Source organism: Mauremys reevesii, linkage group 13 (assembly GCF_016161935.1).
Source record: "Mauremys reevesii isolate NIE-2019 linkage group 13, ASM1616193v1, whole genome shotgun sequence".
NCBI classification, from domain to species: Eukaryota; Metazoa; Chordata; order Testudines; family Geoemydidae; genus Mauremys; species Mauremys reevesii.
In genome coordinates, this window is record NC_052635.1 from 47,473,598 (window position 1) to 47,500,793 (window position 27,196).

The following is a 27,196-nucleotide window of genomic DNA, read 5'->3' on the forward strand; positions in this document are numbered from 1 at the left end:
ATACTACTTCCTGTGTGATGTTAGACAAATCACTCAACCTCTCTCTGCCAGTTTTGTCACCTGTAAAATGGAGAGGATACTCCATTGCCTCCTATGGTTGGGGTTAAGGAATTAGGCATCACATTTATAAAGTGATTGGAGATGTGATGGAAAAGCGGTTTGAGTTCAGAAATATTGCTGCAGCTTCGTGCAGGCATGTGAAGTTATTAAAGGAGCAATTTCACCCAAAGTCTCAGTGACTGACTAGGCAGGGGCTCTCTTTTCACCCTTTGGCTAAGTCTCCGAAAAGTATCCTTCCCAAAAAGAGGAAAGCTGGATCTCCATCTTTAGCTCTGATTACTGTGGTGGTGATGTACAGGCCCCTGCAGGGCTCACCACAGACTTACGTGTGGTTAGGAAGTGACAATTTGCTGTTGTCTATACAATGAAGCTGGGCTGGGCTGAGCTGTACAACATAATATATGTTCCTTTCTGCCTGCGAAGTTCTGTCAAGCTAAGAAATTAGATCTGCACCTGCCTTTCTGCATAGATCAATTAATGGTTGCTTGGATGGTAGATGGCCACTTACTGCCACTCTTAACTCTTTTTGGGGGGTTTCTGCAACATTGTTTAGCCTGGAAAACAGCAATTTGAAGTCTAGGAAGTGACTAACGGAGGTTTTAGGGTCATGAAGAGACTGTCTGAGAGGATGCATGGTTCCTCTCACATTCCTAGTTACTTTGTCTGGATCTGGCCACAGTTGTTGGGCTAGCGAAGCTTTTAAGAAATGCAGACTGCGTTAAAATGTCTCTGGAGAGGAAAGGTGCTGGATTCTTCACTTGCATGGAAATCAAGGTTCATTTGTAGGGCTCTTAGCTTCTTCTGAGAGAGGACTGTGCAGAGGTTAAAGCAGAACTAGTTCCAGGCTTGTATGGTTCTATTCCTAGCTCTACCAATGCGTTGCTGTGTGTGGTTGTGCAAGTTACTTAGGTGGGACCAGTGACCCAGGGAAACTATGTAAAATGGAGATGATACCCATGTAACAGTGCCTTACATAAACAACTATTGTATCATAAATAATACTTCCATCCCTGGGTGCTTAAGGGATTGCCTCTGGTAACTTCTGAGTCCTGATTTAAAAGCTTCAGCAGAACCTATCAAAGACTTGTCACCATATCAGTTTATCACATTGTCAACAAACTGTCAAAACAAGATTGTTGCTAGTACTTTTAATAGAGTTTTTTTTTTTGAGAAGCATTCCAGGTTCTGTCTACTATCCGTAGCCTGCTTGAATTTGTAGTGTAATGTGAAAATTTCCTGCTGTGGTTTAGTGTTGCAGTGTGGATGTATGACTTTTAATCTCATTCAATACTTGAGTACAATTCCAGCCTACACTACAAGTTGATGCGGCATTGATAACTATGTTATAAACAGGTTCCCGCTATGACTGATTTTTGTATAATACAGATGGGGGAATTAGCTAGCATGCTTCCTTGAAAGTAAACAAGAGTTTTGTTCACTCTGGTCAGGAAAATGGTGCTACTAGAACCTTAGTACCAGGAACAGTCATGTTTCAACACTGCTGGTAGCTTTCGCTTTAATCAAGTGGCCAGGGTGTTTAAATGTAAGCCTCCAAAATACTGTATTCTCATCTCTTCATTGGTACAAGATAAACAGAACCAGCCCCATAAAGACACACACAAGAGAACTGCCTTTTTATCCATTAGCCCAGATATACTCCATATATGTGAAGGCAGAAATTAAAAGTACATCCAGATCCATATCAAGAATTGGAGGTTTGTGATCTACCCTGGGCTTCAGCCTCTGAGGAAAAAGTGCAAGTTCAAGGCAGACAGTTCAAACATTTTTAATAAACAACTTCATTATAAAACTCCCTTCCATTTTGGACTTAATTCTGTAAGACAATGGAAAAGCTAATTGAACAGAGATGAGCTGTACATTTCCTAATGGCACTTGATATTTTTACAATTCAAAACCTTGTTTTATATAAAGCCCAAAAATACTCCAATAAAAAGAGGTTATTCACTGTGTGTATAAAAGTGCTAGAAAGTTTCTTTAAAAAAATAATCCAGCTTTAAGGAGGGGAAGCTGCTGGCCTTGACAGCTGTGGCTGTAGGAATGGAAGCTGGGAACTGGTGCTCTGAAAGTGCAGCATGGAAAAGGTTGAGTTGCATCCCTGGTAAAAGAAAAAAGATGCTGACTCCCTTCCACCCCAGCTACAGTAGCAGAGAAATTCCAAGTTGCTGCTTTTGGAAAGGGGTGCTCCCAGCCTTTGGACCAAATCCTGCCCTTGGGGGTTGCACTCCTGTGTACTAGAACCTGAAGGCAGAATTTGTTCCACTGGTGACAAAGTTCACCCTGACTTGAAGAGGATCCTCAGCCTGACTTTGCCATAGCTGCGAAGGCCACTGTAGCTTTTCCTCCAGCAGCAGGTTCAGAGCTTGGCTACTTCGAAGGGTGAATCTGGGTGGTTTCCAGAAGTTCCCTGCACTGTCCCTTTTGTTACCACCCAGTTTTTGAACCTACACTAAGGCAATTCTTTCTCTTTTTTTAGTTAAATATCCTTGTTAAAGTAAAATATTGATATAAATGTTACAAAAATGTTCTAAAACAGCTCCTAGTTAATTAGGGAAAAACTACAAAAAAAAATCAAGAACTTAATGAGGCACTAAAGGGATGGGGAGAACTCATAAGCTCAAGACATGAGGCTTTCAGCACAAGCAATCAAATCGGCTAGGCAGACTTCAGCGTTCAGAAAAAACCTGAATTTCAGCTCTTTCTCCAAACTTGCCAAAGGCTACATCTCTGAGCAGGATCCGCTGGTGAATTCCACAAGCGGAAACCTTAATGGTACATTACCTTGAAAAGGAACAACAAAATGCAGAAAGAAATTGGGTTTGCTGGCGCAGATGCCAAATGTGAACTGGTCTTTTCAGCTGGATATCTAATTTAACTAGGACCCATTCTCTGAGTGACACGTGGTGGTATTCCTGTACTGCAGAAATTGTTTCACACAGAGCTTTCCCTTTATCATCTCAGCACATCCTATGCAATAGACCTGTTCTGATTTTATAGCATTTTCAGGGTAAGATGCAGTGCCTGCGCTAATCACTAAGAATACAGCAATGGAGTGGAAGAATTGTTAAAATATGCTTGTGTCTTAAAAAATAAGGAAGTTCAGATGCTTTCACTTTGAGGGTTGTGCAAGTGCCCTGTTTAATAAATGAAAATAAAATCCCAAATTCGCTGTTTTCTTCTGTCAGGCTTTAAGTTTCCTGGTCACTTCCACTGGTTTCTCTTGCTACATGTTGCAACAACATAATTTGAAATGATTTTCCATGTTTTCCAAGTTTAGTGTTCACTTTGTGAATGAGGCTGGTGGGAAGCAAGATTGCATGGCTGAGGGGAGGAACATGTACAGCATACAATAGAACTGAGCACCTGGTTTCATGTATGAGGAGATATTGCTCAGATTTTTTTTCTTGTAAGACTGTACATATAGTTTCCAGTACCCTATTAGTAACACAGGAAGCAAAATGTGGATTTTTTTTAGTTTTCCAATTGAAAGTAAAGTGGTAAGTTCTTGTGTTCTCCATTTTGAAGGTCTAATATTCTTGGTGATCAACTCAAAGGGTTTTGCTGAACCTGCCTTTACAGAAAGGAGAAGTGTCTAATAAGCAGTCTATGAAACTCTGGGGAAGAAATGGCTCTGGGTATTTAGATTGGATGGTTGTACATTAACAAACTGCCTTGGTAGGTAAGAGCTCTCGCCTGTGCTGAGGCCGATGGAATGAGAATCATGCCAAAACAGTGCGACTCAGAGTACAGTTGGATTCTAAACAAAGGTTCTGGTTTGTAATCTGCTGGCATCCTCAAAGAATAAAGCAAGCACAGAAGATGATGAGGAAATGGAAGTCAATCTCTCTAGATTTAAGGTAGACAAACACAAACTCATTATTGGGCAGTATAGTGAGAACCTGGGATAAACCTATTAACATTGGAAAAACAGGTCCAGGACTGGAAACAAGGGTGTCCTGTGAAAGGAAAGAACTCGTAGGTATTATTACTGACATATCTTTGAACTAGTGCTTTTTCATCTATTGATTTCAAAGCACTTTACAAAGGAGGGAAGTATCTTTATACCCATTTTACAGATAAGGGGATTGAGAAAAAGAGAGAAGTGATTTGCTTGTGGTCACCCAGCAGGCCAGTGGTAGATCTGCAAACAACTGAGGTCTCCAGAGTCCTGATCCAGTGCTCTATCCACTAGGCAACACCGCCCCTCAGCACAGTATAAAAATCAAATGAGCCATATTCAGAATCCCAGGTATCAGCCGTCTCAGTGCGAAGATTAAAATATACATGAGGGGATTAAAATGATACAAGTGGCTGTAGGAGCAGAGATGAAGAAATATTGACCAGCTAGGATAGAAAGGCCTTTTTAATGATAAAAGTTCTGTGCAAACCATTTCACTATAAGCAGGTTCCACTCTGTTTTTGTGGGAGAAGTGCATTTACAGTGTTTTAGGGAGATTAATCAATTTGTACAGTGATCTGTTCCCAGCATAGAACATTCTGGATACTAGGTGTCTGGTGCTGGATTTGTGTATGCAAGCCCAATAAGTCTAACTACTGTTGTAATTTAAAGAGACTTTGGCTGTTGCTGTCTGTGGTGACAATTGTGGACTATGGGTGTAATTACTGAGATCATTACCGACAAGAAAACCACCTACACTCTCGATCAACTTAAAATTATCATCAAAATGTGGTTAAGGGGGAACCTGAAGAGCAATTAACTACAAAGAGGCAGCCCATGAAAGAATCAGTGGGTCTGGAAGAGAGTAAAAGGCATGACCAGAATGTAGGAAGACTGGGAAAGCATCTTAAATGATTTTTTTCCACCAGTCTTCATCACTGAAAATAATGGGAAATGCCTTTTGCAGGATTATTTTTTTCCAGGCAGTGAAGGTGAAGCACCAATGTCAGAAGGAGTGATGGGGAAACTCCAGCCCGAATTACAATAAGTCACCTAGAGAGCTGCTGTCCACCTGGCAGTGCTGAAGGAATTAAAAGAACAAAGAGCCAAGCTTCCAAACAAAAGTAATCAAATCTATCATCCACTTAACCTGGAAAAGAGGATGAACAGTGAGGCAACTTTCCAACATTATTCAGGTTAAAGAGCAGGCCCTATTATGAGGTACTCAAGAAGGACCTAGCAAAACCAGGTAAGTGGCTAACATGGTGGCAGATGAAATTCAGCACAGACAAATGCAAAGTAAATGGACATTTGTTTCTTCCTATTTATGCTATCTGCACACAGAAGGGTTCTTGAACCAGTTGCAACCCCTCAGGAAAAAGATCTAGGTGAGTGACATTCTCCCAGTTCTAGAAATCTGAGCCTGGGAAGGACCAGGAAGCCCACCTCCTTGGCAGTGCAGGGTTATTCCTTACTGTATGTTTACTAAAACTGAGCCAGTCTAGTCTGTAACATCTTAACTTCCACTGGGAGACTAACGGCCTTCTTGCTATTCAACCTAAACTTTCCCTTTTATTTATTTAACCTTATTATCCCCCTTGTACTACCCTCAGTAATTCCTCTCTCTCTCCTGGTCTTTAAATTTGAGGGTCATTACACGGTGTCTATTTCTATTAATTTCTTTAGAGTGAGCCCCTCCAGCCACTTAGCCATTTCAATTGCTTTCCTCTGAAACTCAATTTGTCTATGCCCTTCTGGTACAGTGGTGCTTATAAACATACAGAATTCTAGGACACAGCATGATCAGGCATGGTGCAGGGCTAGAATTAAGAAGTTGATTCATGGGTTCTACCACTGAGCAAGCCAAATGTAGATTCTTAAAAGGCACTTTTGATGTTGACTTTAACCTCTGTCTCATTACCCCTATTTTATATATGGAGCAAATGATATTCAGTTGTAAGTAGTAGGAGACATAGGGTACGTCTATACTACCCGCTGGATCGGCAGGTAGTGTTCGATGTATCGGGGATCGATTTATCACATCTCGTCTGGACGTGATAAATCGATCCACTAATCGATGCCCATACTCCACCTCGGCAGGTGGAGTAAGCGGAGTCGACGAGGGAGCCGCACCAGTTGACTCGCCGCCGTGAGGACGGCCAGGTAAGTCAAACTAAGATACTTGGACTTCAGCTATGCAAATAGCGTAGCTGAAGTTGCGTATCTTAGTTTGAACCCCCCCCACTAGTGTAGCCCAGGCCTTAGAGATGTAAACCACTATGTACATGCCAATATAATTATTACAGATGAGGTCTTACCAGTTATAGAAATTGATTCCTCTTATGAATTGCTTTGCTTTATCCAGTCTAAAATCCCACAGGGCTTTTTTGTTGTCACATTTCATTGTAAACATACATCTAACTTGCTGTCCTCTATCACCCCTTTAGTCTTTCACAATATTGCTTTCCAAATCTCCTCATTCTTTATTTCCCCCAAGATGTTAACTTGCATTTGTCCTGTATGAATCTCATTTAGTTATTTCCCATATCTCTCTAAATCTTTTGCATTATTTCTATGTCCACAATGGTATTTACAACACTTAACATTTTAATCTTATCTGCATACTTAGTGTCTGATCCTATATCCATTGAACTCAACAGGACCTGTTATGGGTCATGATGAATCTTTACATCAAGTTCCCAAAGTAAACAGTTGGTTTGAGTTCCAGACTTGCTTTCCATTAATATATTCCCTAATGTTGGTTAACCATCATTTTATATATGAACATCCTTTCAAACTTGCTTGCTAGAATAGCCATGGAAAGCAAACCAAGTGGTGCAAAACCTAGTGAAGTGAATTCCATTGATTCTTTGAGAGAGTATTTGTAGAAAATGGAGGCATTTGCCTGGCTGTAGACTTGGCTACTGCTGAAGATATTTCAGTGAAAACCTCTTCTCAAAGCACAATGACGGCAAAAAAAAAACCAAGAGAATCAGATGTTACAAATATAGAGATGAGGAAAAATTATTATGACACTGCATAAATCCAAATAACGCTTTCAGTTTTGATCACCTCTCCGAATTTTTTTCCATATTTGCTTTTGTTTAAAAAATATATATATAAGACGGGAATCAGACTTAAAGTGAAATTGTGAAACTAATTTGGAAAGAGAAAAATAGATATGACTGAGGTATTTAAAAATAATGGTTAAGAGAAGACCAGCTGAGATCCCCCTATTTACCTTTTCAAATTAAAAGAAGGCACTTGCTGAAATTTGAAAGGCAACATTTGAAAATGGATAAAAGGAAGTACTACTTTTAATCCAGGGAACTCATTTTCACAGGATATTGCTGAGGTAAAAACTTACACTGATATGAACGAAAGTAGTATTTGCAGTTTCACTGGCTAAACTTAAATGACAAGGTCTAGCTGTTTCACCGGTTGGGGTTAGGAAGACATTACTAAAAAATTATAGGAACTCCTTGAGTAAAGTGGAGGAAGAGCCAGGTATATGAGCAAATGAAACAGAACTAATTGCATGCTGTGGGTTTGAGACAAATGGCTGAAGGTAGAAGCAAAAAATGTCAGCTGAAGTGAAGAAAGAGGTGGACACGTTCTTGGGAAAAACAAGAATGCAGGGGGACAGTAACTGACTTCATTTACGGAGTTAAGATAACAGGATAGAGGTAGATCTCTATTTTTGGAGTTTGTAAAGAGAGATGTTGGTAAACTCCCTGGGCTATCTTAGCCTGTTATGCTCCTACGTGCTGAGGTATCAAAAGCTGCATGTCTGTGTTCGTAGATGTGCATTAAAACATAGCTGGATTTAACATACTCAAGAGTATGGGCTACCAAGCATGATGTGAACAGGAGCCTATGTGGAGCTGATCAGACTAGGAGTCCACCGACCCTTAAAAGTTTAACCTTTTTGCTATCAGTAGGTGGAGATTCCACAAAGGAGAACTCAAGGGCTGCAGATGATGAGGAGCTAGGGAAGTTGAACCCAGGGTTCAGGGGGTATGGCAGGAGAAAGGAGGAATAAAAAAGGCCCACAACTCCAGGCTAGAGGAGAGGAAGGGGGACTGTAATCCCAGAGACCTCAGCTATTGTTAGGACAATTAGTGTTGGGGAAACAGTTCAAATACAGTGACTGTGTAAACAAAACTAGGGCCAGTTTTGTTTTCTCCTGACTCCTGCATGCTATCACTCCACTATGGAGGTCAAAATATGTCTCTTGACGCTGGTCTGTGGATCAGCCAGGAGGGCACTGACCCTGGCAAACTGGTGGCAGAAAATGTCAGCTCATACCCTGTCCTTCATATCCATGGCTAACCTATGGAGCAGAAGCCCAGAGATCACTCCCAAACCTGGGTCTCCTGTACGACAGTACTTGATGCTGGCAACTACTAGCTCTAAACCTTGCTTTTTCACATGCTTTGGTTTCCAATACAGAGGCAGGATCTGTGTGGTTGTGGTGTTTTTAAAAGGGCTCACTTCAAACACCACAAAGGTGAGCCAGATGTCCAAGTTGCTCCATCCCCCTCTGACACATATGGGAAGTCAAAGGGAATGTGCAAAGAACTACCATTTAAAATGGCAGTGGCTGAAGTAGTCCAAGTCAGTTTACTTTCCCCATGGGGGAAAAATGTGACAAGTGAAGAGGAGAAATCAGTGCAACCTGACTTCATTGTGTAAACAGTATTCTAGCTATACCAGATACAAAACCAATGTACACGGGTGCCTCCTATTTTTGTAATGATGGAAAGAGACTCATGTTGTGGTTTAAAAAAAAATTCACTAGAATGAGTCTCATCTGATGGCTCTGCAAAAAGAAATGAGGCGATGAGAAATGAGGCGGTCTGCATCCATCGTGTTGATGCTATCATTATTGCTTAACACTGATGCAAAATGGCATAAGTTGTATAGGTGATGGGATGGGGGTAATGGGGAAGGACAGCTCTTCCCCTGTCTGCTCCATATGGGATAGGTCTCTAGATTTCCCCCTCCTCCTGATTCACCTGCAGGTACTGGTTGTAATGCCAGGATTGCAATGTGGTAACATAAAAATGGAAGTTGGACTCTTCAAAAGGTTAGTCCAAGTCTGCCCAAGCTGAAACAGCCCCAGCTCCTCAGATTCGATCCCTTCCCAAAGAGGAACAAGGCTCCAAAACCTCAGGGAAGGTCAGTGCTAAGTGTGGCTCCCGATTCACAGATTAAAAAATAGAAAAAAAAATACAGCTGAAACCTTTTCACTATAGAGGACTGGGACATGCACAGGGATATCTGCTGTTCCGATCTACAAGTGCTCCCTCCAGACACCAGAATCGTCCTGTCTGAAACAGCTTTCAAAAGCTTTCACATCCCAGCAGAAAAGTACAAGAGTTGTGCATTTTTAAGGCTCTCTGAGCAAGTATTAGCGGAAGATCCGCTCACCAGTGCCAGTCATCTTATTGGAATGCCTGGTGGAAACGTGGCAGGGTGGTTGTGCTCAAGCTGGAGGTGAAGATGGGGGGTAATGAATGAAGAGGACCAAAGTTCAGGGAGCCTCCAGCTCCAGGAGATTCTTGAGGTTGAGGTTGCAAAGTGGTAAGCAATGGCTGGGTTTCCCCCTGTGAGTAGCCCATGACCAGCCCCCCTGTTGACAGAGGTGGGTTACATGGAGGAAGATTCAGGGGGAGGAAGCCCAGAAGATGAGAAAAGTCCATGTTAGCAGCACAGAGAGCCTCTGAAAGGTTAGCAGGGCTCTTGGAAAGCAGAGTCTCGTCCAGAGTTACTGGCTGAGGTGAGGAGGTCTGAGGCTCACCAGATGAGAGAGACAGACTGCCAGGCAGCTCTGACAGAAAGCTCTCCACCTCTGCTTTGGGTAGTTTCTCAGGTAAATATGAGGTAGATCCGAGCTGGTACTTCGGAGGAGGCTGTGGTGGGGAGGAGACAGGAGAAGAAGATTCCAGAGGATAACTCATTCCCATTGGAAGAGAGTTGGGAACCAAAGAATGGGGCATCCCTGAGCTTGGCATAGCTTGGAGGTGTGTACTGTACATGCCCATAGGCAGCATGCCAGGAAAGCTCTTACCACTCATCATGTCTCTGGATGCCATGCATAAAACTGGACTCAGCTCTTCTTTCACTGCCACAGTTGAGCTACAGCTTAGGAGACCTAACATGTCAACTGGCTCTGTCTTGATCTTCAGCAATTCTTGGGAGTGGCTCTTCTTCATGTGCCTGGTCAGGTGGTCCTTCCGCCCAAACCTCTGAGCACAATACTGGCACAGGAAGTCCTTCCGCCCTGTGTGCACCACGAGGTGTCTCCGCACATCTTTACGTGTGTAGAAGCGTCTGTCACAGTGATCACATGGGTGCTTCTTTTCCTTTGTTCCACCAGATGCCCTCCTGGAATGAGCCTTGAGGTGTTCCAGGAGGACCTGAGTGCTCTCAAAGGTCTGCAGGCACACTTTGCAGCTCAGATCACCACTGGCAGCTGCATGCATAGCCAGGTGTCGCCTGAAGCCTAGTTTGGTGTTGTAGTTCTTGCCACACTCAGGGCAGTGGAGGGCTTCCTTGTTGGGGTCATGAGTCTGCAGGTGATTGCGGAGATGATCCTTCCGGTGGAACATTTTCTCACAGTACATACACTGGTGAGGCTTCTGGGCAGAGTGTGTGGCCATGTGCCTTATGTGAGGGAAAATGGAGAAGGAAAGTTAGGGTAGTGTTCAACCCACAGCACAGTAACTGCTGCTTTTGCAAGCTCTCCTCCTACTCCCTCAAAACCTTTTCTGTTTAAAAACTTGTGTGAAATTTTAGTGCTTTTTAAAGTGGTTGTATTGACAGCCCTAGAAGCACAAGTCCTCCATCCACAAAACCAGTAAAGGATCACAGGCAGTAGCATTTCAAACTTCCCTCACAATGCCCTTTCTAAGTGTTTCAGTCCTGACAGAAGGCATCACATCTACACAAGTATACTTTAATCTTCCATTCAGTTCTTGCCTTCTCTACTGAGCCTGCCAACCAGGGTAACTAGCTAGTGCCAACTTTGGTAGTTTTTTGTGTTGGACACTTGTCTACTGGGGACTGGAGTGAGACCAGCAGTGCATTTCAGCAGCAGCCATCAAAGGGTGGTGACCTTTTGTCACTACCCATTTGGGCTGAATTCTTACTTGAAACTTACAGATGGAATTTTCTTTACCCTCTCAAAAACCTTGATCCATCCAGCCTATCTTCATAGTGAACTTATTTAGCAAATTTAATGATCCCATCCCATTCTTCAGCGCCAAAGTCTGGCTCTTCAAGGCTGGCTACTAAGTGTGACAGAAATGATCTTTGTGATTAAAGCATAGGACAAGGATTCTTGGCCTTCTACCATTTGCTTTGTAAGATTAACCTGTGTGCCTCAATAGCCTCATCAATAAAACAGAAAATACTTATCCTGGGCCTTAAATTTTAAAGTAATGTGAGGTCTTCTGATAAAAGGGGCTAAAGAAATTTGATAACACCTGGAACTTAACTACTTGCAAAGTAACAAAGATTTTCCCTCCTCCACCCTGCCACTAGATATGACAAAACCCCAGTGTAGTAGGCTTCTCCTTGTCCTATGAGGGGAGAGAACTGTTAATTAGAGGCACTCAGCATAGTCACCTACCTATAGAGCTTGTACTTGGATGCAAAGGCCTTTCCACAGTGCAGCTGAGGGCAGTTGTAAGGTCTCTGCTCCGTATGAGCGAACGTGTGAGTTCTCAGCTTGTCCACATTGGTAAAGGAGGTCCCAGAAATTTCACATTGGCACTTGCCTTGACTTTCGGCCTCTCGACCCCTTTGCCTGGGGACTAATTTCCAGCCTGTCTCCTCCTCCTCCTGCTTTGCATCTTGAATCCAGGTAGGAACACTGGTAAAAAATGCCGTCATGGCAGGCCTAGTAGAACAGGGCCATGTTAAGCAGAACTCATATCTGTGGGCGACTTGCTGTTACGCTGTCCAAGTAGAGCTGGAACCTTTGCAATTATATGACTTTAACAGCAAGAAATCTTCATCTGAAACAACAGAACAGGTGGGGTAAGGGTACTGCATCGTTCTAGCTGTTCACCTGAGTGGGTACAAATATACCTTAGTAACAGTCTGTATGAAGCCACTCATATTATGCTGGCCCACTGACATAAGAAATTCTCCTGTTTCCCTGGATTACATTTTGTTCTGAATAAACACAACACAACATGGCCTGGTACAAGGGATTGGTTTGAGAATGCTTCCACTCGGGTAAAATCTGGATGTGAGATTAACCCTGCTACCCAATCATCTGCTCCGTGAGGAGAAATGTTCCTAACAAGCTGGAGCACTCTTAGCACAGAGGGCTGCCAAGGAAAGAGAGAAAGTTCTTCTCCAGTCTCAGGTCACCTTCTCACCAGTCTTCTTCCTCCCTTAATCTCAGGGGTCCTAAAAGCACTTGTACTAATTTTTTATGAATAAAATGAGGTGAGGGTTAGAACTTTCCCACACAATAACCATTATCTGATCACATAACTTAAACTACTGTATTAAGTCATTGCTGCCTGAGGTATTCATTTCCTCTGGACATATTGGCTGGTCATGCCTCTACTCCTGTAAACTTGTCACCTTTTTCTCATCCACTTCTTCAAACTAACATCCCTTCCTCACACTAGTCCCTTTCTTCATATATTTCACTCTTTTGATTTGCTCTTGCGCTTTGCTGGGCTTTCCTTCTTGCATCTGTCACAGAAATTCCAAAAGTCTCGATTATTTTTTTGGTATTCTACAGCTGCCTAGAGTTGGGTGAGCTGACAAAAGCAGCTCCTGTGTAGCAAATGTGAGTTCCTCTAAATGGGTCAATAAGACAAGCACATATGACCCTCTGAGGGAGGCTAATGTAGGCTGCCTCTGGTTCAGAGTTTGACTAGTCTTAGAATTTTCTTTCCACCATATGTGGAATTGTTCCTGGCTATCTGGATCAACAAGCCTGCTGTAATGACAGACAGCCCCCCTTTTATCTGACATGATCTTATACAGCAGCTGCTTTTCAGCAAAACTACACATTTGGCGGTATCCTTATGGATTTTCTGGTTCCTCTTGGAGGGTTTCTGTTAATAGCTTAAAACTCATATTGATTTCTCTCTACAGCTCTAGTAGGAGGATCCTGAGATTTGACTCTAATCTCTCTCCTGTTTTGCCTTCACACTGTTTCCTGTACATCTCCACAACCTCATGTGGTAGGAAAGGGTTAACCTGAATGACTGTTTTTACCAAAGTCACAATGGAATATATCCTCCTCCTTTAAATTTAGCAGCATGAGAAACTCTTCTTAAAATAGCATCAAACTCTCTAACCCCTTCTCAATGACTGCAAGAACTTTGTACCCACACATCAACAGCCGTGCCACATGTGGGTCAGATCTGCAGCCAGGAAGGGAAAGAACTAGTCCTTCTGTTAAGACAAAGCCCCAATGAAGATTATAAATAGATGAGAAGAACTGGCCCTGGATACAGGATGAAACCATGACACTACAAATGGTTCCCTCAGACAGAATGGAAAATAGTGGGGATGGGAGGACTCCAGAATTAGTATCTATAAGCATGATGTTTTGAAGTCATACTAAGAAAGATAATTTGTTTTTATATAGCTTGAAAACTTTACCAGACACCTATTAGAGGATAAAAAAGAAGCTAAGGTACCCCACCTCTAAAATCCAGTAGCAATGTGCTGGTCCCCTCTCCTCTTTCCCCAGGGTGTTCAGGAATCCCAAATTTCATGTCAGCTACTGGTTGGCAGGTGTCCCATTATTTTATCCTCATGAAGATACTTCTACACTATTATTGTCATCTTTCAACCTTCTTTTTGACAAGCTAAACAGACCGAGCTCTTTAAATCCCTCACAAAAGCATTTTCTCCAGCTCTTGAATAATGTTTGTGCTCTTTTCTGCACCCTCTAATTCCTCAACACCCTTTTTTAAATGTGCACACCAGAACTGTCTGCAGTGTTCTAGTATCTGTCTCACTAATGCTGTATGCAGAGGTAAAATTGCCTCTCCTTACTCCTATTCACTATATCTTGTTTATACATCAAAGGAATGCATTAGCCCTTTTTGCCACAGTATCACAGCAGGGCTTATGTTGTTTGCTTGTCCACTATCATCCCGGAATCCTTTTCAGGACACAGTTCCCCTCCCCCACCATTCTGTAGGTACGACCTGCATTCCTTGTTCATAACTGTATACTTTACTTTGGCTGTATTAAAAAACATAGTTTATTGAAATGGGGCCACTTTACCAACCAATCCAGATTATTGTGTGACAGCCCCATCTTCCTCCTGATTTAACACTCCACCAATTTTTGTGTCATTAGAAAATTTTATCAGCAGTAATTTAGTAGTCACTTCCACATCATAGATGAAAATGTTGAATAGCATTGGACCTAGTACCGACTGCTACAGAACCCCATTAAAAACACCTCCAGTTGATGATTCCTATTTGACAAATACCATGAATCTGTCTGTTCTTAATCCATTTAACATGTGCTTTACTGATCTTGTATAGTGCTTTTAAAAAATTGAAATGTCATGCAGTAGTAAGTCAAATGCCTTACAAACCTCTGCATATATTACATCTTTATTAATAAATATTACCTCACTCACCTTGCCTATCTAGTTACCTTTATCAACCAAACTCCTTGCTCCCTTCTCCCAAAGAATGTAATCAAATCTGACAAGACCAATTTCCCATAAAACCATGTTGAATGTTGACTGGCATTTAATTATATTCCTATCCTTTATCATTTACACATCGCCTACCCCATGATAGTGTCCCGGACTGATGTCAGGCTAACCAGCCTATACATCATCATTTTCTCCTTTTGAAGGGCGGGCACAACGTGTGGGAGACAATCACTATAGACGCCAGGGCGGAGCGGGGGGGGGGCAGAACACGATTCCGTGGTTTGAGCTCCTACAAGCAGCCAGAGCTAGAGATGAAACACGGTACCAGGAGCGAGCTGGAAGTGAAGGCTGCCCCTGGTGCGGGGCATGTGCCTGCAGGCGGGCTGGGGCTGGTCGGGCTCCAGGAGTCAGGGGCTCTCCGCCCGCCCCGCAGCCGGGAGCCAAGGCCCGCCACGCCGTGCGGAGCGGGACCAGGGCAGCCGCCGCGCCCGGGCTCGCCGCACGCTGGCGGGTCTCGCACGCCGCCCAGGGGCAGGGAAGGGGCCGGGGCTCCACAACCTTCTGCCAAGCCACGGCCCGGGCGGCACCGGCTCCTCGCGCGGGGGTCCCTCAGGCGCGCCCCTCGGCCGGCTGCCGCGGGGAGAGGCCCGCTCGCGGGGGGCGTGGCCTGGCAGGCTCCTCCCCCTGCCCCGGGGCTCCCCACGTCCCCGCACTCACCCCGTTCCCCCGGGCCCCGCCAGGCTCGGCTCCGGCTCAGGCCCCGGCGGCCCCATTGTGCGGGGCATTGTGGGAGTGACGCCGCGCTCGCTCGCGCTCCTTCCGCCTCTATGGTGCCCTTTCCCTCCTAGAGCGCCCCTTCCGTTCCGGAGCCCGGTGCATGCCGGGATAGGCCTCCCGCCCCGCTGGTTGCCCGGGGATGATGGGGGCTCTCGGGCTCGGGCTCCTGCTCCTGCTGGTGCCGGCGAGCGGTTCGGCGGCGCCCGCCTGGGACCCAGCCGGTTACCTGCTCTATTGCCCCTGCATGGGTGAGACCCTCCCTGCGGGCTCGCTGCAGGGCCCCAGATGGCTCCTGCCCCCGCCGGGACCCCCCCGTGTCCCCCTTTCCAGGGCCCCTGCTCCCAGCGAGCCGCACCCCCGTGGCGTCCCCCTTCCCGGAGCCACCCCAGCGGCCCCTTTCCTGGCCCCTAGCCCCCCAGAGCCCTCTTGTGTCCCCAGTCCCAGCCCCCGAGATTTCCCCCTTTCCAGGTTCCGGCCCCTCCCTCCCAGTGTCCCCCTCCCACCGGTCCGGTCTTTTCTCTTGCAATCAGACTTTCAGCCCCCAGGGACTCAGCTCCCCACACCCACTCTTCCTTCCTCCCTTCTCCCAACCCAACAGCCCCTCCTTGGATCACCCTTCACCCCTGGGCCTTCTCTTATCCCACCCTCCACCTGCTGTGGGTCCCAGATCCCTGTAATTCCTGAAAACCTTCACATTTTTTGATGACCCAGAGATGGGGGAGGGCATGGAGTTGTAGCGAGTCTTTGTGGCAACATGGGCATCCCTGATTTGGCCAATAAATCCAGCTCCTGACACTTTTTTTAGGGAGGTTTGGGAACCAGGCGGATCATTTCTTGGGCTCCTTGGTGTTTGCCAAGACTCTGAATCGTACCCTGGCTGTGCCTCCCTGGATCGAGTACCGACACCACAGGCCTCCCTATACTAATGTAAGTCCTGTTCAGCCCCTCAATACTTTGATGTTGGATTCTCTACAAATTATATCATGTCCCACTCACTGCTGGTGTAGCGCCACATACGTTTGTAATGCTACATACCTGTCCCTGATAAATACATTCAGCACAACTTAATAAAACAATTGGGGCCAAACATGCTCAATGCTGTACAGGCATAAAGGAAAAAAATAGTCTCTGCTCCAAACAATTTACACTCTAATATTCTAGGGAGACAGGCTTCTACATGACCATTTGCATATTTACATAATGGCTCTGGTTGTTGGGTTTGAAATGTGAAAACCAGTTGGGCTTTTGCCTCTTCAGCATTATTATTGTTATTTATTAAGCACTGACTGTGTGCTCCATGATGTATAAGACACAAAATAAAGACAGTCTCTGCTGCAGAGAGCTTGCATTCTAGAAGAGAGAGGATGTGCTGATGCACAATATATAAAGTATCCGAGGGGAGCCATGTTAGTCTGGATCTGTAAAAGCATCTGTAACATCTCATGCATCCGACAAAGTGGGTATTCACCCACGAAAGCTCATGCTCCAATACGTCTGTTAGTCTCTAAGGTGTCACAGGACTCTTTGCTGCAATATATAAAGGAACTCCTGAGTTTGACATGCGTCTGACGAAGTGGGTATTCACCCACAAAAGCTTATGCTCCAATACGTCTGTTAGTCTATAAGGTGTTGCTTTTTACAGATCCAGACTAACATGGCCTCCCCTTCTAATTCCTGAGTTTGGTGATCTCAGATTAGCTCCCAGTGGACAGATGTTGCATGACTCCGCTGGCATTAAATGACCCCATTATTGGCAGATTCAGCAGAGGGGCCAAGATTTGAATGGACTGTGGGGACTGAATTTCCATTGTGCTGGTAGAAATGGTCCCTCCAGCTAAGGCACATTGCCAGGGCAGTGTGGGGATTCTTGCCCTGTTATTTACATGCACCAAACCTATTCTGTGGATACCCAGAGGATTTTAGTCTTTGGGGCTATTAAGTTAGCTCCTTTCACCACCAGTATGCTCTCTTCCACCAAAGATACTGAATGTGAATAAAAACGTGGCATCTGGTGGGTTGTTTTTTTAAAAGTCCCACGTGTGTCCCAGTTAACATAGTCAGTGTTGTCATGGGAAAACATTATTACTGAGGGGTTTGTATCAGCTGCTGAACTCTGCATCCTTGTAACGGGCCTAGTGCTACTTTTTATAAAAGTGTCACCCGGTTGTAAATGGGGTATAAAAGTCAAAGTGATAACTAGTGATCACAGGGGTGCTTCTCACAAGCCAACCTGGATGTTGATGCTGCATTTGATGACTCAATTAGGAGGTGATAAGGGTACACACTGGTTATCATCTCTTTAGAGAGTAGCTTTGCCTTTATATAGTCCATTTCATCTGAACATGTCAAAGCACATTATAAACATTGAGCCACATAAATTACATAATAATTTTACTCAGCTTTCCCATCTGTAAACTAGGGATAATATTTATGTACTATACAAGGTTTAATCAGGTACTGTTTGTAAGGGGCATTGGGGAAAAATATAAGTGCCTATTCTTTGTTATGTCTCAAGGTCTCAGCATACCAGTGGTGGAGCTGAGAACCCAGGAGTCCTGACTTAAAGTCCCCTCTTCTAATCTCTAGATTAAAACTTTTAAAAAACATAATAAGAAAACCCCAAAGTGCCTTAAAAAACAAAAAGAACCAAAAAAATGTCACTGTGGCTAATCAACAAAGTAAAAGGAGTGAGAGACAAAAAGGCATCCTTTAAAAAGTGGAAGTTAAATCCTAGTGAGGAAAATAGAAAGGAGCATATACTCTGGCAAATGAAGTGTAAAAATATAATTAGAAAGGCCAAAAAAGAATTTGAAGAACAGCTAGCCAAAAAGTAATAGCAACATTTTTTTTAAGTATATCAGAAGCAGAAAGCCTGCTAAACAACCAGTGGGGCCATTGGACAATCGAGATGCTCAAGGAGCCTTCAAGGATGATAAAGCCATTGCGGAGAAACTAAATGAATTCTTTGCATCGGTCTTCATAGCTGAGGATATGAGGGAAATTCCCAAACCTGAGACTTTTTTTTAGGTGACAAATCTGAGGAACTGTTGCAGATTGAAGTGTCACTAGAGGTGGTTTCGGAACAAATTGATAAACTAAACAGTAATAAGTCACCAGGACCCTAGATGGTATTCGCCCAAGAGTTCTGAAGGAACTCAAATGTGAAATTGCAGATCTGCTAACTGTAGTTTGTAACCTATCATTTAAATCAGGTTCTGTACCAAATGACTGGAGGATAGCTAATGTGATGCCTATTTTTAAAAAGAGCTCCAGAGGTTGATCCCGGCAATTACAGGCCAGTAAACCTGACTTCAGTACTGAGCAAACTGGTTGAAACTATAGTAAAGAACAAAATTGTCAGACACATAGATGAACATAATTTGTTGGGGAAGAGTCAACATGGTTTTTGTAAAGGGAAATCATGCCTCACCAATCTACTAAAATCTACTAGTAGAATCCGCTACTTTTTTGAGATGGGTCGACAAGCATGTGGACAAGGGGGATCCAGTGGATATAGTGTACTTAGATTTTCGAAAGCCTTTGACCTGGTCCATCTCCAAAGGCTCTTAAGCAAAGTAAGCTGTCATGGGTTAGAAGGGAAGGTCCTTTCATGGATTGGTAACGGGTTAAAAGATAGGAAACAAAGGGTAGGAATAAATGGTCAGTTTTCAGAATGGAGAGAGGTAAATAGTGGTGTCCCCTAGGGGTCTGTACTGGGAACCAGTCCTATTCAACATATTCATAAATTATCTGGAAAAAGGGGTAAACAGTGAGGTGGCAAAATTTGCAGATTATACAAAACTGCTCAAGATAGTTGAGTCCCAAGCAGACTGCGAAGAGCTACAAAAGGATCTCACAAAACTGGGTGACTGGGCAACAAAATGGCAGATGAAACTCAATGTTGATAAATGCAAAGTAATACACTTTGGAAAACATAATCCCAACTAAAATGATGGGGTCTAAATTAGCTGTTACCACTCAAGAAAGAGATCTTGGAGTCATTGTGGGTAGTTCTCTGAAAACATCCAGTCAATGTGCAGCGGCAGTCAAAAAAGCGAACGGAATGTTGGGAATCATTAAGAAAGGGATAGACAATAAGACAGAAAATATCATATTGCCTGTATGTAAATCCATGGTATGCCCACATTTTGAATACTGTGTGCAGATGTGATTGCCCCATCTCAAAAAAGATATATTGGAATTGGACAAGGTTCAGAAAAGGGCAACAAAAATGATTACGGGTATGGAGTGGCTTCCATATGAGGAGAGATTAATAAGACTCGGACTTTTCAGCTTGGAGAAGAGACAACTAGGGGAATATGATAGAGGTCTATAAAATCATGACTGGTGTGGAGAAAGTAAATAAGGAAGTGTTAATTACTCCTTGTAACACAAGAACTAGGGGTCACCAAATGAAATTAATAGGCAGCAGGTTTAAAACAAGCAAAAGGAAGTATGTCTTCACACAACGCACAGTCAACCTGGGGAACTTGTTGCCAGAGGATGTTGTGAAGGCCAAGACTATAACAGGGTTCAAAAAAGAACTAGATAAGTTCATGAAGGAGAGGCCCATCAATGGCTAGTAGCCAGGATGGACAGGGATGGTGTCCCTAGCCTCTGTTTGCCAGAAGCTGGGAAGGGGCGACAGGGGATGGCTCACTTGATGATTACCTGTTCTGTTCATTCCCTTTGGGACACCTGGCACTGGCCACTGTTGGAAGACAGGATACTGGTCTAGATGGACCTTTGGTTTGACCCAATATGGCTGTTCTTATGTAGATAGCCATGTTTACCCCCATCAAATTCTATAGAGTTGTGGATTCTAAAGCATTTGTTTACTTGGATCATAATATATCCTGAGCTGTTCATCCTGCCATCACTGAATGAAGAAGAGGGTACAGACCACAGTGTTTTCTATTCGTTTTGAGTAGGTTTAGCTGGAACTGACTTCCAATTGCACTATGAGTAGATCTCATTCTCTCATTCACAGCTGCATGTTTCCTACAAGGAATACTTTAAGCTGGAACCTCTCTTAGAATATCACCGGGTTATCAGCTTGGAGGACTTCATGAAGAGATTAGCACCCATTCACTGGCCCCCTGGCAAGCGTGTGGCTTACTGCTTTGAAGCAGCAGCTCAGAGAAGCAGTGACAAAAGGACTTGTCCCATGAAGGTAAGTGTCTCACTCTTGTTTTGCTAGCTTAGGTCAGAGGAATGATTGAGTCCGAGACTGGTATTTATTCGCTATTCTGGGACCTTCCTAAGGCTTGGTGTCCTAGATCACTATATGGGGGACTTCTTCCCCTGCCTATCCCTTTAGGCATTGCATTCCAGATTATACACTCTGCAGAGCATTTCAGGCAATCCATCCACGTGCTGCTCTTCCACTAAACCTATCTGTAAGGTACTTACAGTCAGGTCTGGTGGTTACAGTAAAGGGTTGGGAGTCAATAGGGTTGTATGTTTGTGTGTATTTATCATATTCAAAGTAACTGTAATTTTAGGTAAAAACAAGACCTTAACACAAAAAAAGCAGATATTCCACTGGCCTTTTACCCAGCTATCACATCCATAGAGCAGTTATCCCCAACTGATTTTAAAAGTCCGTATCCTTCAGGACAAATGGTCACTGGGCACCAGACCCCTGTTACTTGATATATTTTAGGACAGCTTTTGGAATAGTCTTTTATTTTAATACAAGGATCTCCTTAGTTTATCTGCTGCTTCCCAGTAAGTTAGATGGTAAGCATACCAGACTGCAGTCAACCCCCTGGTAAGCATGTCTTTCTGTAGCAGAATTCTGGCTGCAGACCTCTCCAGGTCCTCCACTTTTTAGATTCCAGCTCTAAGGCCAGGGATCCTGTTAATTGCACACGGCCAGGGCTCCATGTGCTGTGGTGAATGAGCATCTACCTTTGTTTTGCAGGATGGAAATCCCTTTGGTCCATTTTGGGATCAATTCAACGTGGACTTCAATAGGTCTGAGCTCTTTGGAGGCATTTCCTTCAGTGTCTCTTACAAGGACCACTGGATCCAAAGGTAGCAAGAACCTGGGGAAGCCGTGCACAGTGGTGGAGTAGCGATGCCAATAGCTGAACTTGTGTAGGCACCTGGAGTGGCTCTCAGGGAAATGCTCACTCTAGTCACACCATTGAGCCCCAATGTCATTTGGGATGGCTTGAAGTGATAGTTTCACATTTCAGTTAGGAGTGTGTAATCTTGAGACAAAAACCTTGAAGCTGTTTCCATGGTCAATTGGCCCAACACTGTGTTCTACTGACAGTATTAGGTGTGAAGTATGTAAGGCTGAGCGACTTGCCAGCCAATAAGTGATAACATTTAATTACCATGTTTATTGGCTGAGTCTTTAATTGCTCTTCAGAAGTAAATCAGAAATAATTCAGGTTTCAGCTGATGAACAAAGATCACACTACACTAAACTTCTGTCCAATATCTACCTGTTATCAGAGCCACAAGTGGCCTAATATTTATTCCAGCAGTGGGCCTGGGCATCAGAACTACTTTAACTTGGAGTGAGAGACACTTAACTAAAGAGAACTTATAACTCAGGGATCGTGGCACGCAGCCCATCAAGTTTGTTTACCTCTACATCTGCAGGTCCAGCCAATTGCAGCTCCCACTGACCGTGGTTCACCACTCCTGGCCAATGGGGGCTGCAGGAAGTGGCACGGGCCAAGGGATGTGCTGGCCACCCTTCCCGCAGCCCCCACTGGCCTGGGACAGCGAACCGCAGCCAGTGGGAGCTGCGATCAGCCGAACCTGCAGATGCGGCAGGTAAACAAAACGTCCTGGCCCGCCAGGGGCTTTCTCTGACGGGCGGCGTGCCAAAGGTTGCTGATCCCTGTTATAACTGATCCACCACCATGAATGTCAAGGCTGTCTTGTCATTGTTCTGTCCCTCAAATTTCATTAATTCACTTCTGCTTTGCTGTTGAGTCTGAGGTAAAAAGCAGTGTCTTGACACTGAGTTGTGTATAATTCACATGCTGAAATGGTGAAGATTATTTTTTTCTGATAGCAGGAGTGATAGACACTGTTATATTTCAGGTTGCATAATGATTTCCATTCTAATCCACTGTTTTCAGTACTTTTTATACCAAGCTTTTTATACTTTATACTCATAAAGTGCACAGCTAAGGATGGCTACACCGTGCATAAAGGGCTAACTAGCTATGCACTGAAACTTGTAGTGCAGGAGTGGAGACTAGGGTTCAGTGCCTACATCTCTCTTATGGTTGTTTTAAGGTGCACACAAGCTAGACTCCTCCTTGCACCTCTGAAGGCCCACAAGATGGGGAGAGTAGGAATTTCTCTATCCCTTAGGATGTAGAAGCTATAGCTGGCCAGAGCTTGTAAGGGCAATCGATGGGGGTGAGGTATGGAGAGACCCAAGGACAAGTGAGAGAACTGCAAGGATGGTGAGGGTGAAGAAGGCATTTTGTTTGTTCTTGAGAATGTCAGTGATCATGTAATTAACGACTGAATCCTAATGCATGTACCCAAAGGGGTGGAGTTAAAATCATTCAGGCAGCTCTAATTTTGACAATTCTTGATTATGAGTGGCTATCCATGTAATCTCTTCATAGTTTTTAGTCTGAAATTACACCTACTGCTTGAACTTCTTCTTTGCTTGTTGTTTCACTGGACTTCTATAATGCAGGATCACTCAGTTCTTTCCATTCCATGGAGTAACTGTCTTTTCTGATTTACCCAGGCACTCTAACAAGGCCAAAAGATTTCCTGCACACCTGTTTTTTTTCTGTCTCTTTCCCAGAGATGCTGAAAACACATGGAGCTCCTGTCTTGTTTCTCCTTCCAGGTTTCCACCATCAGAGCACCCTGTTCTTGCCCTACCTGGCGCTCCAGCCCAGTTTCCAGTCTTAGAGGAGCATCGGCCTCTGCACAAGTATGTTGTGTGGTCTGATGAGATGGTGCAGAAGGGAGAGGCCTATATTCATTCTCTCCTGGTTAAACCCTATGTAGGAATTCATCTGCGGATCGGCTCTGACTGGGTATGACTCTTATGTAGATTTTAGTGGGTCTGGTGCATGCAGTCAGTGTCATCACCACACAACCCTATAGAAAGTATACCAAAAGAGAAATGGAGTAGCACTGATATGGTCAGTCGTTCTGAGATGAGTCTAAACCTAGTTTGCACTCAGTAACTGGCTGTGTTTAGATACTAGAAATGCTGGCTGAGTTGGAGTCAGTTTTTTCTTAGCTGTTACTGTTCACATATGGTATTCTCTCTTTTCGTCCCCTAATAGAAGAATGCATGTAATATGCTGAAGGATGGGACAGCTGGATCACACTTCATGGCTTCACCACAGTGCGTAGGCTATGACCGAAACAATGCGGTGCCTCTCACAATGGACATGTGCCTGCCAGACCTGAAGGAGATCAAGCGTGCGCTCAAGCTCTGGGTGAAGAAGGTGGAAGCTAAGTCTGTCTACATTGCCACTGATTCTGAGCCCTACACTACAGAAATACAGCAGCTTTTCGAAGGAAAAGTAAGTCTTTCAGACTCTCAGACTGACAGGACTGCTCTAATAATGTCCTTCCCTAGCTAGTGCAACACTTGCTGCTGCTGCATACTCTGGACATTTGATTGTCTCGTATGTGTTCAGTGAAATTAAGACTGACTGATTAACAGATAACAGGAAATACTTTTTGTGCCTTGGTGCTGCGGTAAAATTGAGGTAGATAGTTCAGTGAGTGTCAAAGGATTGGATGTTTATTGGCTTGATCCTTTGAGGTTCTGAGTGTCATAAGAATTGGACACTCAGAACCTTGCAGGATTGGGTCCTAGATAAAGAATCCTAACATTTTAAGAATCCCACACTCTCCCCTTTCCCATCGGTTGAGGTGAGGTACATCAGTTTTCACCCAGGCATTGTCCCTGGCAGTGGAGCCCCAGCCCGCATGTTAGTGTAGTGGGAGAAATTGATGAGATATATTAGGAAAAAAAAGTTTGGGAGAAACAGAAAATATGGTAGCACAGATATTTTCCACCCTGGCTAGTAGCTTTACTATTTGGGCTAATAAGTGTAAGGTAAAATTTCAAAGTCCTTCTAGTTTAGATCAGTTTGAATTTCAGGGACTGCTAACCTTCATATTAGGAAAGTTCATTACTGATGCATGGAATGAGAAGTGAGCTTTACCCACAGCAACAGGACTAAAGTACTAAGGGTCCTTTGAAGAATTCAGCTTCCTCCAGAACTAAAAGATCCAGTCCTGTGTGCTGGCAAGGACTTGAGCTGAATTGAGATGCCTATGTAATAGCAGTACTTGCTGGAGCCTTTGAAAGGGCAAGTTTAGATTGATTCCAGTTTGTACCCATTTGCTGTGTTATGGCCAGGACTCTTATGCTCTGGGATTATCTATTCTGTACAGTGATGGCTGGATTAATTTGTTCTTCCCCTTTCACTTTGCAGATCAAAGTGGTGAATTTGCAGCCCGAAGTGGCCCAGATAGACTTGTATATCCTTGGCCAGTCTGACCATTTTATTGGGAACTGTGTCTCTTCATTTACTGCCTTTGTGAAACGAGAACGTGATGTGCATGGGAGACCCTCCTCATTTTTTGGCATGGACCGCCCCCCAAGGCTGCGGGATGAATTCTGATCAGGAGAGGAAGAGGCAGATTTTAATTGTTCTTATAGCTCTGAACACTAATGCACTGTTAGCAGACACACCGTGATAAAAATGTCATCTTAGGATATTCAATTCCACTATGACAGGCCTGTCCCCATACCTTCATCCTGGCCTCACATTAATCTTTGGATTCAGTTCTGATCACCTTCTCAGTTATTCCATGATGTCAGCATAAGATCAGAAATGGAAAATGCATTTTAAACTATGGGGTGACCTCTTGTAGGAAACCTTCCATTCTCATTATTTGGGACTTAGCAGCCCCCAGAATCAGATAGCGGCTCAGATTCTTACTGTTTCTCCTGCAAGTGTTGGGAAGCATCTTGTGATGCACCTTGGATGACAGGTGCTCAAGAAGTGCAAACTAATATTACAAGGGAGCGTGGTTCATGAAAATGAACATTGCCTAAAGCTTAGAACTGAGCATCAGAAGATCTGAGTTTTATTTTGAGGAATGCTGTTGTCCGATATGGGCAAGTCACCTTTGTGCCTCAGTTTCCCATCTATAAAATGAGTTTAATACTTCTACCTCACAGGAGTGTTGAGACTACATTTAATAATGTCTGTAAATTACTGAGATCTCCAAAGGGTGTTGCAGAAGTATGGCGTTGTTATATCATAATGATGCAGTTGTTTGTTTAGTACCTGCGCTGACCATGGCACACAGAACACCGATGGGGGCAGTCTTCTTTAGCTTGTCGTGGGCTGGTGTTTTATGATTTCATAGCTGTTGTCTCTTGCTTTGAGAGGGAGATTATGACATCCGGTCACAGGGATCTGTGGAGATCAGTAAATATTAGAAGCTAATATTTTTAAATGGAACTGAAATTTTAACATAACCTCAATAAAGCATTAGGAGGCAGTATGGTGGGTTTTATCCAATGTAGGTTTGTGCTAAGGGTTTTTCTGCATTTTTTCACAAAGAGCCCTCTCCACTGACAGCAAAATCTAGTCCACAGTGATGGTTCCCATTAAATTGATTAGGGACATTGTCCCTTTGCAGTGAGATGCTAACAGAAACCTGGATTAAGGCTTTTGACCAGTACAGTTTAATTTTGCATGAGTGACTGTGATGATCCACATCATTCTCCCTGCATGGAACAGTCTTGTTACTCTTGTGGCTATTGGTAAATTACTGAGTTTTGGCACTCACTCCCTTTTCCATACGGATTAGTTGTACAGCTAGGGCATCTTCTGATGTGCTGTTTGCATCTGGGGAACTCGCTCATATCTGAGCATTTTTCTTTGGTTTAACTCTGTCTCCCCTTATTTGTGTTCCTGTGCCTTATAACGAATGTCGGAGGAGTTGAGGCCCATGTTAAATTGGAAGCTAACTAAGGTGTTGTGTCCCCATATACTAGCCTCCTGCTTTTCAGTGCTAATTTCAAAAATGTGTCAGATTTGGTCATTTCAGTGGTGCTAACTGTGAGCAGGTTTTAGGCTAGCTGGAAATTTTTGTAACTGTGGAAGCTTGTAAACCTAAGCAGTTTAGATCCATCAGTATTTTCCTCCAATTTATGGTGGTATTGAAAGATGCAATCAAAGGCTGCATTGATTAGGAATGGCTAATGATTGAGACTGATTACTGAGATTTGCAAAATATCGTGGTTTAGAGGATGTATTTTGACTTAAGGAGCATTGGCAAGAAAATATTTTTTGTATTTTTTTCATAATAAAACACAATTAAATTTATCTTTGTCTTGAGTGTTTCAAAGCTTACTGATTCCCCTTCTCTCCAGTTTGGATTAACATATTTGGCCGTAGTTCTGCCCAGATCAATTTACTCTAAGGCTGTCACATCTTTTTTAAACATATAAATACAAATCCCCTACAAAGGTCAATCAGTACTGTCATCTCACTTCAGTTAGGAATATCCAAGAATATAAGAGCAGCAAAGAGTCCTGTGGCACCTTATAGACTAACAGACGTACTGGAGCATGAGCTTTCATGGGTGAATACCCACTTCGTCGGATGCATGCACAGGACTTTTTGCTGCTCTTACAGATCCAGACTAACACAGCTACCCCTCTGATACAAAAGCATAAGAACAGCCTTACTGGGTCAGACCATGGTCCATCTAGCCCAGTATCCTGTATCTGACAGTGGTCGATACCT

At 43.7% G+C, this 27,196-nt stretch overlaps 2 protein-coding genes across 7 annotated transcripts; one reads left to right on the top strand and one right to left on the bottom strand.

Annotated features, from left to right (window-relative positions):
- Nucleotides 1–1,830: 1,830 nt before the first annotated feature.
- PLAGL2 (PLAG1 like zinc finger 2) lies at nucleotides 1,831–15,499 on the bottom strand. Of its 3 annotated transcripts, XM_039497902.1 has the most exons (4): nucleotides 15,351–15,499; nucleotides 11,613–12,000; nucleotides 10,050–10,645; nucleotides 1,831–3,649 (listed from the first exon to the last, which is right to left on the bottom strand). In XM_039497902.1, exons 2-4 carry the CDS (start codon nucleotides 11,873–11,875, stop codon nucleotides 3,627–3,629), a joined length of 882 nt encoding a protein of 293 aa, XP_039353836.1. In that variant the 5' UTR covers nucleotides 11,876–12,000; nucleotides 15,351–15,499; the 3' UTR covers nucleotides 1,831–3,626. The 3 variants fall into 3 exon arrangements, with proteins under 3 accessions (XP_039353836.1, XP_039353834.1, XP_039353835.1); XM_039497900.1 differs by lacking the exon at nucleotides 1,831–3,649 and having other exon boundaries at nucleotides 8,862–10,645; XM_039497901.1 differs by lacking the exons at nucleotides 1,831–3,649; nucleotides 15,351–15,499 and adding an exon at nucleotides 14,769–14,889 and having other exon boundaries at nucleotides 8,862–10,645.
- On the top strand, nucleotides 14,889–26,773 carry POFUT1 (protein O-fucosyltransferase 1). 4 transcript variants are annotated; one of them, XM_039497904.1, is made up of 7 exons: nucleotides 14,889–14,954; nucleotides 16,216–16,337; nucleotides 20,401–20,583; nucleotides 21,337–21,449; nucleotides 23,251–23,443; nucleotides 23,699–23,941; nucleotides 24,866–26,773. In XM_039497904.1, the coding sequence occupies exons 1-7, from the start codon at nucleotides 14,945–14,947 to the stop codon at nucleotides 25,052–25,054; spliced, it is 1,053 nt and encodes a 350-aa protein (XP_039353838.1). In that variant the 5' UTR covers nucleotides 14,889–14,944; the 3' UTR covers nucleotides 25,055–26,773. The 4 variants fall into 4 exon arrangements, with proteins under 4 accessions (XP_039353838.1, XP_039353840.1, XP_039353839.1 ...); XM_039497903.1 differs by lacking the exon at nucleotides 14,889–14,954 and adding an exon at nucleotides 15,494–15,658; XM_039497906.1 differs by lacking the exons at nucleotides 14,889–14,954; nucleotides 24,866–26,773 and adding an exon at nucleotides 15,487–15,658 and having other exon boundaries at nucleotides 23,251–23,337; nucleotides 23,699–23,840.
- The last annotated feature ends 423 nt before the right edge of the window (nucleotides 26,774–27,196 follow it).

Excerpts from the sequence above, each read along its gene's own strand:
- PLAGL2 (XM_039497900.1), bottom strand. The coding sequence starts at position 11,875 with ATGACGGCATTTTTTACCAGTGTTCCTACCTGGATTCAAGATGCAAAG. Across the intron at positions 10,646-11,612 it reads TCCAAGTACAAGCTCTATAG|GCACATGGCCACACACTCTG; the intron begins GTAGGTGACTAT and ends CCCTCACATAAG.
- POFUT1 (XM_039497903.1), top strand. The coding sequence starts at position 15,550 with ATGATGGGGGCTCTCGGGCTCGGGCTCCTGCTCCTGCTGGTGCCGGCG. Across the intron at positions 21,450-23,250 it reads AAGGACCACTGGATCCAAAG|GTTTCCACCATCAGAGCACC; the intron begins GTAGCAAGAACC and ends TTCTCCTTCCAG. Across the intron at positions 23,444-23,698 it reads TGCGGATCGGCTCTGACTGG|AAGAATGCATGTAATATGCT; the intron begins GTATGACTCTTA and ends GTCCCCTAATAG.